This window comes from Coregonus lavaretus (genome assembly GCF_964263955.1).
Source record: "Coregonus lavaretus genome assembly, chromosome: 4".
NCBI lineage: Eukaryota > Metazoa > Chordata > Actinopteri > Salmoniformes > Salmonidae > Coregonus > Coregonus lavaretus.
This window is the reverse complement of record NC_139991.1, coordinates 71,461,888-71,480,502: the sequence shown is the minus strand read 5'-3', so window position 1 is coordinate 71,480,502 and position 18,615 is coordinate 71,461,888. Positions and strand designations below refer to the sequence as shown.

At 44.8% G+C, this 18,615-nt stretch overlaps 1 protein-coding gene across 1 annotated transcript in view; it reads left to right on the top strand.

Moving 5' to 3' along the window:
* Window positions 1–18,615, top strand: part of LOC311128043 (3',5'-cyclic-AMP phosphodiesterase 4D-like) — a 47,568-nt gene that overhangs the window by 14,256 nt on the left and 14,697 nt on the right. The window contains exons 4-5 of the mRNA XM_084159990.1: window positions 15,625–15,718; window positions 18,129–18,310. Of these exons, the coding sequence (XP_084016116.1) occupies window positions 15,625–15,718; window positions 18,129–18,310 (276 nt within the window). The remainder of the gene's footprint in view (window positions 1–15,624; window positions 15,719–18,128; window positions 18,311–18,615) is intronic.

The following is an 18,615-nucleotide window of genomic DNA, read 5'->3' as shown; positions in this document are numbered from 1 at the left end:
CCAGGGATATCTGCCTTAACACTGGTTTCTTTATACAGAAACACCAGGGAGATCAGCCTAAACACTAGTCTCTTTATAGAGAAACCCCAGGGAGATCAGCCTAAACACTAGTCTCTTTATAGAGAAACACCAGAAACATAACGTATGCACGTTATATGTTTGTGCGAAATGTGACTGTGTGGGTGTGAGATGCAGTCCTCTTTCTCTTTCACCCTTCAGTCCTCTCTCTCGTTCACCCTTCAGTCCTCTATCTCTTTCACCCTTCAGTCCTCTCTCTCTTTCACCCTTCAGTCCTCTCTCTCTTTCACCCTTTAGTCCTCTCTCTCTTTCACCCTTCAGTCCTCTCTCTCTTTCACCCTTTAGTCCTCTGTCTCTTTCACCCTTCAGTCCTCTCTCTCTTTCACCCTTCAAGCCTCTCTCTCTTTCACCCTTCAGTCCTCTCTCTCTTTCACCGTTCAACCCTCTCTCTCTTTCACCGTTCAATCCTCTCTCTCTTTCACTCTTCGGTCCTCTCTCTTTCACCCTTCAATCCTCTCTCTCTTTCACCCTTCATTCCTCTCTCTCTTTCACCCTTCAGTCCTCTCTCTCTTTCACCCTTCAGTCCTCTATCTCTTTCACCCTTCAGTTCTCTCTCTCTTTCACCCTCCAGTCCTCTCTCTCTTTCACCCTTTAGTCCTCTCTCTCTTTCACCCTTCAGTCATCTCTCTCTTTCACCCTTCAAGCCTCTCTCTCTTTCACCCTTCAGTCCTCTCTCTCTTTCACCCTTCAGTCCTCTCTCTCTTTCACCCTTCAAGCCTCTCTCTCTTTCACCCTTCAGTCCTCTCTCTCTTTCACCCTTTGGTCCTCTCTCTTTCACCCTTCAATCCTCTCTCTCTTTCACCCTTCAGTCCTCTCTCTCTTTCACCCTTCAGTCCACGCTCTCTTTCACCCTTCAGTCCTCTCTCTCTTTCACCCTTCAGTCCTCTCTCTCTTTCACCCTTTAGTCCTCTGTCTCTTTCACCCTTCAGTCCTCTCTCTCTTTCACCCTTCAGTCCACTCTCTCTTTCACCCGTCAGTCCTCTCTCTTTCACCCTTCAGTCCTCTCTATGTTTCACCCTTCAGTCCTTCAGTCCTCCCTCTCTTTCACCCTTCAGTCCTTCAGTCCTCTCTCTCATTCACTCTTCAGTCCTCTCTCTCATTCACCCTTCAGTCCTCTCTCTCTTTCACCCTTCAGTCCTCTCTCTCTTTCACCCTTCAGTCCTCTCTCTCTTTCACCCTTCAGTCCTCTCTTTCTTTCACCCTTCAGTCCTCTCTCTCTTTCACCCTTCAGTCCTCTCTCTCTTTCACCCTTCAGTCCTCTCTCTCTTTCACCCTTCAGTCATTCAGTCCTCTCTCTCTTTCACCCTTCAGTCCTCTCTCTCTTTCACCCTTCAGTCCTCGCTCTCTTTCACCCTTCAGTCCACTCTCTCTTTCACCCTTCAGTCCTCTCTCTCTTTCACCCTTCAGTCCTCTCTCTCTTTCACCCTTCAGTCCTCTCTCTCTTTCACCCTTCCTTTCGCCCCTTTTTCCCTTCTCTTTGTTTTCATGTTTATGTTTTTCCCGCTGCACTGAGAATGCGCCTGACGTACCGGCATCACTCTGCCCAGCTGCATACCGATGAAGGCACACACACACATACACACAGTCACACATATACACACACACACTCTCTCTCTGTCTCACGCAGACACACGCGTTGTGCGCAGATAGACAGGCCTAGGCATGTGCCACACACCCCACCTCGGCTGCAGACCCGCATGCTCACCCCTGTTACCATGGAAACCATGCCGTCAATTCAATCCCGGCTCTGTGTTGAGAGAGAGAGAGAGAGAGATAGAGAGATAGAGAGAGAGAGAGCTGTATGTTTATTCGTGTGTGCCTGTCTCTCTTAGCAGGCATTTTAATGTTCCACATAAGGTCACAGGTTGATTATACTATCTTATTGGAAACTGTAACATAATGGACCCACTTCATCTCAACTGGATTCCAACTTAACTCACCTACCATATACAGTGAGGGAAAAAAGTATTTGATCCCCTGCTGATTTTGTACGTTTGCCCACTGTCAAAGAAATGATCACTCTATAATTTTAATGGTAGGTTTATTTGAACAGTGAGAGACAGAATAACAACAACAAAAATCCAGAAAAACGCATGTCAAAAATGTTATAAATTGATTTGCATTTTAATTAGGAAATAAGTATTTGACCCCCTCTCAATCAGAAAGATTTCTGGCTCCCAGGTGTCTTTTATACAGGTAACGAGCTGAGAGTAGGAGCACACTCTTAAAGGGAGTGCTCCTAATCTCAGTTTGTTACCTGTATAAAAGACACCTGTCCACAGAAGCAATCAATCAATCAGATTCCAAACTCTCCACCATGGCCAAGACCAAAGAGCTCTCCAAGGATGTCAGGGACAAGATTGTAGACCTACACAAGGCTGGAATGGGCTACAAGACCATCGCCAAGCAGCTTGGTGAGAAGGTGACAACAGAAGAAACACAAAATAACTGTCAATCTCCCTCGGCCTGGGGCTCCATGCAAGATCTCACCTCGTGGAGTTGTATTGATCATGAGAACGGTGAGGAATCAGCCCAGAACTACACGGGAGGATCTTGTCAATGATCTCAAGGCAGCTGGGACCATAGTCACCAAGAAAACAATTGGTAACACACTACGCCGTGAAGGACTGAAATCCTGCAGCGCCGGCAAGGTCCCCCTGCTCAAGAAAGCACACATACAGGCCCGTCTGAAGTTTGCCAATGAACATCTGAATGATTCAGAGGAGAACTGGGTGAAAGTGTTGTGGTCAGATGAGACCAAAATCGAGCTCTTTGGCATCAACTCAACTCGCCGTGTTTGGAGGAGGAGGAATGCTGCCAATGACCCCAAGAACACCATCCCCACCGTCAAACATGGAGGTGGAAACATTATGCTTTGGGGGTGTTTTTCTGCTAAGGGGACAGGACAACTTCACCGCATCAAAGGGACGATGGACGGGGCCATGTACCGTCAAATCTTGGGTGAGAACCTACTTCCCTCAGCCAGGTCATTGAAAATGGGTCTTGGATGGGTATTCCAGCATGACAATGACCCAAAACACACGGCCAAGGCAACAAAGCAGTGGCTCAAGAAGAAGCACATTAAGGTCCTGGAGCGGCCTAGCCAGTCTCCAGACCTTAATCCCATAGAAAATCTGTGGAGGGAGCTGAAGGTTCGAGTTGCCAAACGTCAGCCTCGAAACCTTAATGACTTAGAGAAGATCTGCAAAGAGGAGTGGGACAAAATCCCTCCTGAGATGTGTGCAAACCTGGTGGCCAACTACAAGAAACGTCTGACCTCTGTGATTGCCAACAAGGGTTTTGCCACCAAGTACTAAGTCATGTTTTGCAGAGGGGTCAAATTCCTATTTCCCTCATTAAAATGCAAATCAATTTCTAACAATTTTGACATGCGTTTTTCTGGAAAAATAAAATAAAATCTGTCTCTCACCGTTCAAATAAACCTACCATTAAAATTATAGACTGATCATGTCTTTGTCAGTGGGTAAACATACAAAATCAGCAGGGGATCAAATACTTTTTTCCCTCACTGTACATGCATCACCTGCCATAACAGAGCTGGCTCAACTCCTTCAGCTGTGTAAGTCAGACTGAGTAACTGGGGAGTGTCACTACCAAGAATGCTCTAAACCCAGCCCAGTCACCACACACATATAACCATAAGGCCAGGGCTCCCTGGTGCCAACCCTGAGAGGAGAAGAGAGGAGAGGTGAAGAGAGGAGAGGTGAGGTGGGGAAAGGAGAGGAGAGGTGAAGAGACGACAGGAGAGGTAGGGAGAGGAGAGGTGAAGAGAGCAGAGGTGAAGAGAGCAGAGGAGAGGTGAAGAGAGGAGAGGTGAGGAGAGGAGAGTTCGAGGAGAGGAGAGTTCGAGGAGAGGAGGGAGGGAAGGAGGAAGAGGTGAAGAGAGGAGAGGTGAAGAGAGCAGAGGAGAGGAAAGGTGGAGAGAGGAGAGGTGAAGAGAGGAGAGGTGAAGAGAGCAGAGGAGAGGAGAGGTGAAGAGAGGAGAGGTGAAGAGAGGAGGGGAGAGGTAAAGAGAGGAGGGGAGAGGTGAAGAGAGCAGAGGAGAGGTGAAGAGAGCAGAGGAGAGCAGAGGAGAGGAGAGGAGAGGAGAGGAGAGGAGAGGAGAGGAGAGGAGAGGAGAGGAGAGGAGAGGAGAGGAGAGGAGAGGAGAGGAGAGGAGAGGAGAGGTGAAGAGAGCAGAGGAGAGGTGAAGAGAGGAGAGGTGAGGAGAGGAGAGTTCGAGGAGAGGAGAGTTCGAGGAGAGGAGGGAGGGAAGGAGGAAGAGGTGAAGAGAGGAGAGGTGAAGAGAGCAGAGGAGAGGAAAGGTGGAGAGAGGAGAGGTGAAGAGAGGAGAGGTGAAGAGAGCAGAGGAGAGGAGAGGTGAAGAGAGGAGAGGTGAAGAGAGGAGGGGAGAGGTAAAGAGAGGAGGGGAGAGGTGAAGAGAGCAGAGGAGAGGTGAAGAGAGCAGAGGAGAGGTGAAGAGAGCAGAGGAGAGGTGAAGAGAGCAGAGGAGAGGTGGAGAGGACAGGAGAGGTGAAGAGAGGAGGGGAGAGATGAAGAGAGGACAGGAGAGGTGAAGATAGGACAGGAGAGGTGAAGAGAGGAGAGGAGAGATGAAGAGAGGAGAGGAGAGGTGAAGAGAGGAGAGGAGAGGAGAGGTGAAGAGAGGACAGGAGAGGTGAAGAGAGGACAGGAGAGGTGAAGAGAGGAGAGGAGAGATGAAGAGAGGAGAGGAGAGGTGAAGAGAGGAGAGGAGAGGTGAAGAGAGCAGAGGAGAGGTGAAGAGAGGACAGGAGAGATGAAGAGAGGACAGGAGAGGTGAAGAGAGGACAGGAGAGGTGAAGAGAGGAGAGGAGAGATGAAGAGAGGAGAGGAGAGGTGAAGAGAGGACAGGAGAGGTGAAGAGAGGACAGGAGAGGTGAAGAGAGGACAGGAGAGATGAAGAGAGGACAGGAGAGCTGAAGAGAGGACAGGAGAGGTGAAGAGAGGACAGGAGAGGTGAAGAGAGGAGAGGAGAGATAAAGAGAGGAGAGGAGAGATGTATGGACTGTAGCCATCTATTCTGTTGTTGTCATGTCATACTGTATGGACTGTAGCCATCTATTCTGTTGTTGTCATGTCATACATCTGGATATCAGCAGTTGATGTTTGTCATGACAATGAAGAGAGCAGTTGGCTAAAGCACTAACACACTGGACCACCAGGCTAGTGGAGAGAGAGTACTTACACAGGCTGACCACATACCCCCTTCCCAGTCCCTGTGTGTGTTTGTGTATGTGTGGTGGCGTCAGAGTGGAAAAATGCTAAACTGACCGTAGAGCAGTTACTAGCGCCAACTTCTTTGATCTCAGCTGGCTCCGCACGCGCTTCAACCAACCCCACAAAAACAGGGGGTTATGCCGAATGTGTCTTTGCTGGCAACCCATTGGTTAGTCAGCAGGAAGCAAACATATGTGGAGCCAGAGTGTTTGTTCTACTGCTCCAAAAGGCAACCACAGAGAAGTGGGAAGCACGACAATGTGGTACACTGCTCCTTCTGGTGGATTTAATTACACACGGAGGCCAGCGCCAGCCCAAAGTACATTCAAACCCAGTGACACAGGCTTGGCTCCATTCTAGCGAACCACAAAGCCCTGGTGGGGCCTCCAGTTTCGGTTCGACAGGCTACACACTAGTATCAGCTGAGGCCTTATAGTTAGGCAAGCAACCAAACAGCACTACTGTCTAACGTTGTTCCGCTTTCCTGCTTTAAAAGGCTTAACCCCCTGGAGTCGATGTCCGCGCCCTACCCTATATCACCTGTATGATCACAGTGCGTAACAATTCACCAGAGTTCTATACGATAGGCACATAAATCCTGTTGATCAGATGTTATTGAATGGGGATTGTTAATAAGAGTAGATTCTGTATCTGTACAGTACATTACTGTCATGCTACACCATTCCCTACCATATTCTCTAGAGATTACTAGTTAATAGTTTTGTATTTAAACTACTTATTCCATTGACGAGGCAGAGGAAGGCCGAGTGTGGTGGTGGGGTGTCATATGAAAACTATTACTCTCAGCATTAGTTTATTATAGATTAAGAGCAAGCTATAAACAAACTTCTTAACGGATGATTAGAACTAATCCAGCGTACATTAGCCCCACACTGTGAAATCAGGCTCGCAGCGGACGTCATTCCAATCAATGCTCTTAATCAATAACCCCATCATCATAATGAAAGGGCCAATCCTAATCCTAATCCCACGTCTAATAAATAAGAAACTTGTTTATTTAACAGCTTTTTGAGGATAAAAAGGCCTTCCGCTAGAGTTCTTTCTGTACGTGACGACTTAAGGGTGAAGTTTCGCTGGGATGTTAGCCTGGCGTTATCTTAGCATTAGCCTAGTGTTAGCCTAGTGTTAGCCTAGCGTTAGCATCTTTAACTCATGATTATTTGGTTGTTGTTTCCTTTCTGGGGAACGACAATGGTTCCTAGCTAGTATTTGAAGCTAATTGTAAACAGCTTAGTGTAGTCGTAGCATTTCACCAACATCAGAAGAGATAGTTTGTCTACTTTGATGCTTGGATCAACTTCTTGTTCTCTCTCGAAGCTAACTCTGGTGGTTGATTTTGTGTTGTAGCATAGCGTATTTTGCAGGATTGACCAACTGTGCTGCACTCTAGCCCACAGTTTCTCCCTTATGCTTTGCTTTTAAACCGTTGTCTTATTTGTGTACAGTATATGGTATTATTCCATGAGTGTTGGTATGGGGGTGTGTACACATAATCCACTACACACACAAATAGACTAACACAGAATACACTGGTTGTGTCACGATATCAGACCTATCCAGATCATTCATCCCAGACCAAACTGTCACTGTCACTGATCTACAGCCATTCCCGTTATAACGACAATCATTGTGCAACTACAGTATCATTGTGCTTCGGGCCTAGATAGGCCCTCCCCTTTAAGTACAGTAGAGAGCCACTACAGCTCCCCATGGATTTGTAATGAGCTCCTCCATGACCTGTCTGTCCCTGTGTGTCCATACATGAAAGGCTGGCCAAGAACCAGTGGGTGTTAGCTATCTCTTTATGAATAGTGCTGCATTGTTTCCCACCAGTGGAGGCTGCTGAGGGGAGGACGGCTCATTATAATGGCTGGAATGGAGTGAATGGAACCATGTGTTTGATACCATTCCATTGACTCCATTCCAGCCATTAAACTCCATTCCAGCCATTATTATGAGCCGTCCTCCCCTCAGCAGCCTCCACTGTTTCCCACCATCCCTAACCCTTCATTAGCCATTCATCACAACCAGGAAGTGTTCATCAAAGACCTACACTATATATACAAAAGTATGTGGACACCCCTTCGGCTAGTTCAGCCGCACACGTTGCTGACAGGTGTATAAAATCGAGCAGAGTGGTGGAGTGGTGTAAAGCTCACCACCATTAGACTCCGGAGCAGTGGAAATGCGTTCTCTGGAGTGATGAATCACACTTCACCATCTGGTAGTCTGAAGGACAAATCTGGGTTTGGCGGATGCCAGGACAATGCTACCTGCCCCAATGCAGAGTGCCAACTGTAAAGTCTGGTGGAGGAAGAATAATGGTTTGGTGCTGTTTTTCATGGTTCGGGCTAGGTCCCTTAGTTCCAGTGAAGGGAAATCTTTACGCAACAGCATACAATTACATTCTAGACAATTCTGTGCTTCCAACTTTGTGGCAACAGTTTGGGGAAGGCCCTTTCCTGTTTCATCATGACAATGCCCCGTGCACAAAGTGAGGTCCATAGAGAAATGGTTTGTCGTGATCGGTGTGGAAGACCTTGACTGTCCTGCACAGAGCACTGACCTCAACCCCATCGAACACCTTTGGGATGAATTGGAACGCCGACTGTGAGCCAGGCCTAATCGCCCAGCATCAGTGCCCGACCTCACTAATGCTCTTGGCTGAATGGAAGCAAGTCCCCGCAGCAATGTTCCAACATGTAGTGGAAAGCCTTCCCAGAAGAGTGGGGGCTGTTATAGTCGCAAAGGGGGGACCAATTCCATATTAATGCCCCTGATTGTGGAATGAGATGTTCGAAGAGCAGGTGTCCACATACTTTATGGTCATATAGTATATCTGCTTCTGATTGATTCTGCTTTGAATTGCAAAGAGAGCTGCGTTCATGTTCACTGAATCTTGGTGGTTTATTGGTCGCGTGCACAGAAGTGCAGTGTAATGCTTGTGTTTCTAGCTCCAACAGTGCAGTAATAGTACCTAGCAATACAAAACAATACACACATAATCCAAAAAGAAACATATAAAGAAATATCAGAACAAGCAATGTGAGAGTCCGGTATTTAAATATACATTATATATATATATATATATATACACAGTTGAAGTCGGAAGTTTACATACACTTAGGTTGGAGTCATTAAAACTTGTTTCTCAACCACTCCACAAATTTATTTTTAACAAACTATAGTTTTGGCAAGTCGGTTAGGACATCTACTTTGTGCATGACACAAGTAATTGGTTACAGACAGATTATTTAACTTATAATTCACTGTATCACAATTCCAGTGGGTCAGAAGTTTAAATACACTAAGTTGACTGTGCCTTTAAACAGCTTGGAAAATTCCAGAAAATGATGTCATGGCTTTAGAAGCTTCTGATAGGCTAATTCACATCATTTGAGTCAATTGGAGGTGTACCTGTGGATGTATTTCAAGGCCTACCTTCAAACTCAGTGCCTCTTTGCTTGACATCATGGGAAAATCAAAAGAAATCAGCCAAAACCTCAGAAAAAAATTGTAGACCTCCACAAGTCTGGTTCATCCTTGGGAGCAATTTTCAAACGCCTGAAGGTACCACGTTCATCTGTACAAACAATAGTACCCAAGTATAAACACCATGGGAACACGCAGCCGTCATACCGCTCAGGAATGAGACGCTTTCTGTCTCCTAGAGATGAACGTACCTTGGTGCGAAAAGTGCAAATCAATCCCAGAACAACAGCAAAGGACCTTGTGAAGATGCTGGAGGAAACAGGTACAAAAGTATCTATATCCACAGTAAAACAAGTCCTATATCGACATAACCTGAAAGGCCGCTCAGCAAGGAAGAAGCCACTGCTCCAAAACCGCCATAAAAAAGCCAGACTACGGTTTGCAACTGCACATGGGGACAAAGATCGTACTTATTGGAGAAATGTCCTCTGGTCTGATGAAACAAAAATATAACTGTTTGGCCATAATGACCATCGTTATGTTTGGAGGAAAAAGGGGAATGCTTGCAAGCCAAAGAACACCATCCCAACCATGAAGCATTGGGGTGGCAGCATCATGCTGTGGGGGTGCTTTGCTGCAGGAGGGATTGGTGCACTTCACAAAATAGATGGCATCATGAGGAAGGAAAATTATTTGGATATATTGAAGCAACATCTCAAGACATCAGTCAGGAAGTTAAAGCTTGGTTGCAAATGGGTCTTCCAAATGGACAATGACCCCAAGCATACTTCCAAAGTTGTGGCAAAATGGCTTAAGGACAACAAAGTCAAGGTATTGGAGTGGCCATCACAAAGCCCTGACCTCAATCCTATAGAAAATGTGTGGGCAGAACTGAAAAAGCGTGTGCGAGCAAGGAGGCCTACAAACCTGACTCAGTTACACCAGCTCTGTCAGGAGGAATGGGCCAAAATTCACACAACTTATTGTGGGAAGCTTGTGGAAGGCTACCTGAAACGTTTGACCCAAGTTAAACAATTTAAAGGCAATGCTACCAAATACTAATTGAGTGTATGTAAACGTCTGACCCACTGAGAATGTGATGAAAGAAATAAAAGCTGAAATAAATCATTCTCTCTACTATTATTCTGACATTTCACATTCTTAAAATAAAGTGGTGATCCTAACTGACCTAAGACAGGGAATTTTTACTAGGATTAAATGTCAGGAATTGTGAAAAACAGAATTTAAATGTATTTGGCTAAGGTGTATGTAAACTTCCGACTTCAACTGTATATATATATATTACAGTTCAAAAGTTTGGGGTCACTTAGAAATGTCATTGTTTGCGAAAGAAAAGCAATTTTTTAAACATCAAATTGATCAGAAATACTGTGTAGACACTGTTAATGTTGTAAATGGCTATTGTAGCTGGAAACTGCTGATTTTTAATGGAATATCTACATAGGCGTACAGAGGCCCATTATCAGCAACCATCAATCCTGTGTTCCAATGGCACGTTGTGTTTGCTAATCCAAGTTTATCATTTTAAAAGGCTAATTGATCATTAGAAAACCCTTTTGCAATTATGTTAGCACAGCTGAAAACTGTTGTGCTGATTAAAGAAGCAATAAAACTGGCCTTCTTGAGACTAGTTGAGGATCTGGAGCATCAGCAATTGTGGGTTCGATTACAGGCTCAAAATGGCCAGAAACAAATAACTTTCTTCTGAAACTCGTCAGTCTATTTTTGTTCTGAGAAATGAAGGCTATTTCATGCGAGAAATTGCCAAGAAACGGAAGATCTCGTACAACGCTGTGTACTACTCCCTTCACAGAACAGCGCAAACTGGCTCTAACCAGAATAGAAAGAGGAGTGGGAGGCCCCAGTGCACAACTGAGCAAGAGGACAAATACACTAGTGTCTAGTTTGAGAAACAGGCACCTCAACTGGCAGCTTCATTAAATAGTACCCACAAAACACCAGTCTCAACGTCAACAGTGAGGAGGCGACTCCGGGATGCTGACCTTCTAGGCAGAGTTGCAAAGAAAAAGCCATATCTCAGACTGCCCATCTTAATCTTTTCTTTTTATTGGCCAGTCTGAGATATGGCTTTTTCTTTGCAACTCTGCCTAGAAGGTCAGCATCCCGTAGTCGCCTCTTCACTGTTTTGGTTACTACACGATTCCATATGTGTTATTTCATAGTTTTGATGTCTTCACTATTATTCTACAATGTAGAAAATAGTAAAAATAAAGAAAAAAGGACATCCAGCCAACCTGACACAACATTGGAGTCAACATGGTCCAGTATCCCTATGGAACGCTTTTGACACCTTGTAGAGTCCATGCCCCGACGAATTGAGTCTGTTCTGAGGGCAAAAGGGGGTGCAACTCAATATTAGGAAGGTGTTCTTATAGTTTTGTACACTCAGTGTATATAATGGTGTATATAGACGGTATGGACAATAGAAAAGGTGTGAACAGCAGTAGTTATATAGGATGAACATTGACTGGAATACAGTATATACATATAAAGTGGGTAAAAACAGTATGTAAACATTATTTACAGTGGTTTCTGAGAATATACAGTACATTTTAATTACTGTATTGCACACTAGTGTAAAAGTTGTTCCTCTCCTCAGCAACAACCACAGGGGTTGATTCTGATAGTTTCAGAGGATGTGCGTCATTGATCTTCAACTTCAACTCAGTGATCTCTTCCCCTTCCTGTAAGGGGCTAGATGAGTCCTAGACTTTTCTCACTTTTGACACATTGTGAAACATAGTAGTAGTAAATCAAATCAAATCAAATTGTATTTGTCACATGCGCCAAATACAACTGGTGTAGACTTCACAGTGAAATGCTTGCTTACGAGCCCTTCCTAACAATGCAGAGTTTAAAGATTAAAAATAAAATAGTAACACGAGAGGAATAAAATAAAATACACAAGAATGGAGCTATATACAGGGAGTACCAGTACCAGATCAATGTGGAGCTATATACAGGGAGTACCAGTACCAGATCAATGTGGAGCTATATACAGGGAGTACCAGTACCAGATCAATGTGCAGCTATATACAGGGAGTACCTGTACCAGATCAATGTGCAGCTATATACAGGGAGTACCAGTACCAGATCAATGTGCAGCTATATACAGCGAGTACCAGTACCAGATCAATGTGCAGCTATATACAGGGACTACCAGTACCAGATCAATGTGCAGAGGTACGAGGTATTTGAGGTAGATATGTACATGAAGGCAGGGTAAAGTGACTAGGCATCAGGATAGATAATAATAAGAGTAAAATAAAGAACAGAATAGCAGCAGCAAATGATGAGTGTAAAAGTGTGTGTAATGTGATGTATGTGTGTTTGTGTGGTGTCGGTCTGCGTGTGTGTGTGTGTATGTAGTGTATGTGAATGTGTATGGGTTTTGTGTGGGAGTGTCAATGTATGTGAGTGAGTGTGTATATGGTTTGTATATACAGTGGGGAAAAAAAGTATTTAGTCAGCCACCAATTGTGCAAGTTCTCCCACTTAAAAAGATGAGAGAGGCCTGTAATTTTCATCATAGGTACACGTCAACTATGACAGACAAATTGAGAAAAAGAAATCTAGAAAATCACATTGTAGGATTTTTTATGAATTTATTTGCAAATTATGGTGGAAAATAAGTATTTGGTCACCTACAAACAAGCAAGATTTCTGGCTCTCACAGACCTGTAACTTCTTCTTTAAGAGGCTCCTCTGTCCTCCACTTGTTACCTGTATTAATGGCACCTGTTTGAACTTGTTATCAGTATAAAAGACACCTGTTCACAACCTCAAACAGTCACACTCCAAACTCCACTATGGCGAAGACCAAAGAGCTGTCAAAGGACACCAGAAACAAAATTGTAGACCTGCACCAGGCTGGGAAGACTGAATCTGCAATAGGTAAGCAGCTTGGTTTGAAGAAATCAACTGTGGGAGCAATTATTAGGAAATGGAAGACATACAAGACCACTGATAATCTCCCTCGATCTGGGGCTCCACGCAAGATCTCACCCCGTGGGGTCAAAATGATCACAAGAACGGTGAGCAAAAATCCCAGAACCACACGGGGGGACCTAGTGAATGACCTGCAGAGAGCTGGGACCAAAGTAACAAAGCCTACCATCAGTAACACACTACGCCGCCAGGGACTCAAATCCTGCAGTGCAAGACGTGTCCCCCTGCTTAAGCCAGTACATGTCCAGGCCCGTCTGAAGTTTGCTAGAGTGCATTTGGATGATCCAGAAGAGGATTGGGAGAATGTCATATGAAACCAAAATATAACTTTTTGGTAAAAACTCAACTCGTCGTGTTTGGAGGACAAAGAATGCTGAGTTGCATCCAAAGAACACCATACCTACTGTGAAGCATGGGGGTGGAAACATCATGCTTTGGGGCTGTTTTTCTGCAAAGGGACCAGGACGACTGATCCGTGTAAAGGAAAGAATGAATGGGGCCATGTATCGTGAGATTTTGAGTGAAAACCTCCTTCCCTCAGCAAGGGCATTGAAGATGAAACGTGGCTGGGTCTTTCAGCATGACAATGATCCCAAACACACCGCCCGGGCAACGAAGGAGTGGCTTCGTACGAAGCATTTCAAGGTCCTGGAGTGGCCTAGCCAGTCTCCAGATCTCAACCCCATAGAAAATCTTTGGAGGGAGTTGAAAGTCTGTGTTGCCCAGCGACAGCCCCAAAACATCACTGCTCTAGAGGAGATCTGCATGGAGGAATGGGCCAAAATACCAGCAACAGTGTGTGACAACCTTGTGAAGACTTACAGAAAACGTTTGACCTGTGTCATTGCCAACAAAGGGTATATAACAAAGTATTGAGAAACTTTTGTTATTGACCAAATACTTATTTTCCACCATAATTTGCAAATAAATTCATAAAAAATCCTACAATGTGATTTTCTGGATTTTTTTTCCTCATTTTGTCTGTCCTAGTTGACTTGTACCTATGATGAAAATTACAGGCCTCTCTCATCTTTTTAAGTGGGAGAACTTGCACAATTGGTGGCTGACTAAATACTTTTTTTCCCCACTGTATAGTCTAGTGACGGTGCGTAGGGTCAGTGCAAGATTGAGTCAATGCATATAGTTTGGGTACCATTCATTGACTATTTAGCATTCTGGCTATTTAGCAGTCCAATGGCTTGGGGGTAGAAGCTGTCTCGAAGCCTGTTGATCCGAGAGCCAATGCTCCGGTACCGTTTGCCGGATGGTAGCAGAGTGAACAGTCTATGGCTTGGGTGGCTGGAGTCTTTGGCAGTTTTTCGGGCCTTCCTTTGACTTTTTCAGTGACATGGACGCTGTTATTGATAATACTTTATAATACATTTTATAGCCATGCCTAGATTATATTGATTTATTTGTCTTTTTTGGACACTCCTCTCTTGCTCCTTCTGTATCCAATCCTGTTACTAACCCCTGGGATTATTTGCCTTTATTTGCCTGGGAAGAATTTGTGGATTATGCCATCAAGGCCCTGGGGACACTACCATATGGATGATGTCATGATTGATTGTATAACGAGGATTTGAGGGAAACCGTTTGTGTACTTGTTTTGGATCTATCCATCTTTCGGACTCTTTATATTTGATTGACTGCGTCGAAAATGCCGGAGGCAAACTATTTAAGTTCTGTGTCAAGGGGATACATAAAGGTATGTTATCCATGATGCTGATTTTGAATTCAATAAAATTCAGGGCTGAGTTTATTAGGCACCAAATGGAAGAATACAGACAAACAGGGAGAGACTACCTGAACTACCTGGTCCATTAAGAAACCGTCATTTACGTTTTCCGTTGCAAAATATTTTCCATCGTGTGCCGTAATGAACACGACCCAAATAGCCAAGCTTATGTTAAAGCTTGTAAATTATCCTGGCTGCCTTTTAGATTATGTCTATTAATTCAGTGTTATTCATCAATGCAGACATTTTCGTTGATGTCAAAAGGGTAAATAATGTGATGTGATGATCTGTGATGTATGAACAGTAAGAGAGATTGGAGAAAGCAGTACTAGTGCAGGAACTAGTCGTATTTCCACCTCAAGCATTGTGTCAGAATTTGTTAGCCATATTGTATAGATTTGTTTATGCAAATGTATGCTGTGCCGTGGGTAGACTGACATATTTAGCTGTTTTGTTGTTGAGGACGAGCTGCCTACTTGTCTCTCGCAAAGTCAAATGGAAATTGTTGTGCTCAAACATGAAAGAAGTATCACACTCAAGTCATTTTGTGAATAGTATGTGAAATAAGGCAAAAATAATAATTGCGCAGAACCTCCTCCTTAAATCAGACCAGACATACTATCTAAACTATGTTTGCAGTTGTTACTCACAGTATCTGTGAGAGTCTGCTGAAAGTTCCTGAACTTCATAATGCATGGTAAGAACATACGATAATGACAGAAAGAAAATATAATCATAGTCCATCTAAGCAAGTCTCATTGAGATCAAAAGCAACAGTGAAGTCTGTTATTGTGTACCATTTATATAGTACACAATGTTATGTATACACAGGAGTAACACTTTCTCTCTCTCTCTCCCTCTCCCTCTCTCTCTCTCTCTCTCTCTCTCTCTCCTCTCTCTCTCTCTCTCTCTCTCTCTCTCTCTCTCTCTCTCTCTCTCTCTCTCTCTCTCTCTCTCTCTCTCTCTCTCTCTCTCTCTCTCTCTCTCTCTCTCTCTCTCTCTCTCTCTCTCTCTCTCTCTCTCTCTCTCTCTCTCTCTCTCTCTCTCTCTCTCTCTCTCTCTCTCTCTCTCTCTCAATCACTCACTCACTCACTGTCTGTGTCCAGTTCAAGAGGATGTTGAACAGGGAGCTGTCTCACCTGTCTGAGATGAGTCGCTCAGGGAACCAGGTCTCTGAGTTCATCTCCAGCACCTTCTTAGGTAAGACTGACTGACCTTGCTGTTGTGTTATTTTCAGTACTTATAACAACAAGTTCAAGTCGAATCAAAGTTTATTGGTCGCGTACACTGTTTAGCAGATGTTATAGCGGGTGCAGCGAAATGCTTATGTTACTAGCTCCTGACAATGCAGTAAAATGTCAAACAGGTGCACAAACAATCAATTTACAAAACAAATAAACTGAAAGAACAACAAGAACAACAATACCAATCCTCCAAGGTCCCCAAACAGTCCCCAGTCTCCAAGGTCCCCAAACAGTCCCCAGTCTCCAAGGTCCCCAAACAGTCCCCAGTCATCAAGGTCCCCAAACAGTCCCCAGTCTCCAAGATCCCCAAACAGTCCCCAGTCTCCAAGGTCCCCAAACAGTCCCCAGTCTCCAAGGTCCCCAAACAGTCCCCAGTCTCCAAGGTCCCCAAACAGACCCCAGTCGCCAAGGTCCCCAAGTTCCCAAACAGACCCCAGTCTCCAAGGTCCCCAAACAGTCCCCAGTCTCCAAGGTCCCCAAATAGTCCCCAGTCTCCAAGGTCCCCAAATAGTCCCCAGTCTCCAAGGTCCCCAAACAGTCCCCAGTCTCCAAGGTCCCCAAACAGTCCCCAGTCTCCAAGGTCCCCAAATAGTCCCCAGTCTCCAAGGTCCCCAAATAGTCCCCAGTCTCCAAGGTCCCCAAACAGTCTCCAGTCTCCAAGGTCCCCAAATAGTGCCCAGTCTCCAAGGTCCCCAAATAGTCCCCAGTCTCCAAGGTTCCCAAGCAGTCCTCAGTCTCCAAGGTCCCCAAACAGTCCCCCGTCTCCAAGGTCCCCAAACAGTCCCCCGTCTCCAAGGTCCCCAAATAGTCCCCAGTCTCCAAGAGACAAGCAAAGAGTCTCAATTACTCAGTCCACAAATGTCCCCTGAAACTGAAACTCCCAATCCCCAAAAAGCCTCAAAATAATGATGTTTTATTAAAAGCTACCACGGGCGACGTGCATGTGTGTGTTGGATAGTCAATAAGGGCCTATCCTAACTTCAGATCAGTGTGCGTTACTCAAGTCTCCAGTTGACCTCACTAGAGGTCTGTGCATAGTAAAGCGTTGCTCTGCCTTCTTAACAACACTATCAACAAGGCAGGTCCTACAGGCCCTAGTTTTGTCGCACCTGGACTACTGTCCAATCGTGTGGTCAGGTGCTACAGAGAGGGACCTCGGAAAATTACAATTGGCTCAGAACAGGGCAGCACTGCTGGCCCTTAAATGTACACGGAGAGCTAACATCAATAATATGCATGTAAATCTCTCATGGTGTCACGACTTCCTCCGAGGCTGCCTCCTCTCTTTGTTCGGGCAGGCTTCAGTGTTCATCGTCACCGGCCTTCTAGCCACTGCCGCTCCTCATCTCATCATTCCATTTGTTTTGTCTTGTTTATTACACACACCTGGTTCATATACCCTCATCAGTACCTGTATAAGTGTTCCCTCTGCTCCCTTGTCTTTGTGTGTGATTGTTTATTGTGGAGGAGAGAGAAGCTCGGTGGAGCTCCATGTATTTTGTATCGCCGGGAATATTCCCTGTGTGCCTTGTAATTTCCAGTTTGCCTGTTTTGCGCACTGGAGTGTTTTTACGCATTTCTGCGTAACTCTGTGGTTCAGAATAAATCCTGTTATTCTGTGATTTACCCTCCTGCGCCTGATTCCTTTTAAATCACCTCATCACACATGGCTCAAAGTAGAGGAGAGATTGACTTCATCACTACTTGTATTTGTAAGAAATATTGACATGTTGAATGCACAGAGCTGTCTGTTTAAACTACTAGCACACAGCTCAGACACCCATGCATACCCCACAAGACATGCCACCAGAGGTCTCTTCACAATCCCGAAGTCCAGGGCAGACTATGGGAGGCGCACGTTACTTCATAGAGCCATGACTACATGGAACTCTATTCCACATCAAGTAACTCATGCAAGCAGTAAAATCAGATTTAAAAAACAGATACAAATACACCTTATGGAACAGTGGGGACTGTGAAGAGACACACACAGGCACAGACACACGCATACACACACACACACACACACACACACACACACACACACACGATAACATACGCACAATACACACACGTACACATGGATTTTGTATTGTAGATATGTGGTAGTAGAGAAGTGGCCTGAGGGCACACACTTAATGTGTAGTGAATTCTGTTGTGAAATGTAATGTCATGTTTTTTATTTATTGTAAATAACTGCCTTAATTTAGCTGGGGATCCATAAAGAATAAAAATACATGATTAGGAGACAGTGTGATGTTAATTTGGCCCTAAAAGCACAAAATAGCCCCCCCCCAAAAAAAAAAAAAAACTTTGTGTATTGTCTAATGCTCCTATATCTATTTCCTTCTTCTCTCCCCCCCCAGACAAGCAGCATGACGTGGAGATGCCATGTCCACAGACGCAGAAGGAGAGGACGGACAAGAAGAATGCCAAGCCCATGTGTCAGATCAGTGGGGTGAAGAAGCTGCAGCACAGCACCAGCCTCTCCAACTCTAATATACCCCGCTTTGGGGTCAAGACCGACACAGAGGACCAACTGGCTACGGTGAAGGAGCATTTTGACTTTATATTGACATTTTAGTCATTTAACAGACGCTCTTGGCTTCTCTCAGCTTGAGCGACTTACAGTCAGTGTATTCCAGGAAGGTTAAACAGGATCGGTCTGATCATCATGGCATGCTTCTGTTTAACAGAATAAAGTAAATGAATGATCTGGTATTACCTTAGGAAATACTGCTGTTGTGCCCTTGAGCAAGGCACTTAACCTCTACACAGCTACATAATTTTTTGGCTGGGCTTTTATCTGGACTTTTCCCAAGGTGAAGAGCAGCCTGACCCGGGCCTCTTCAT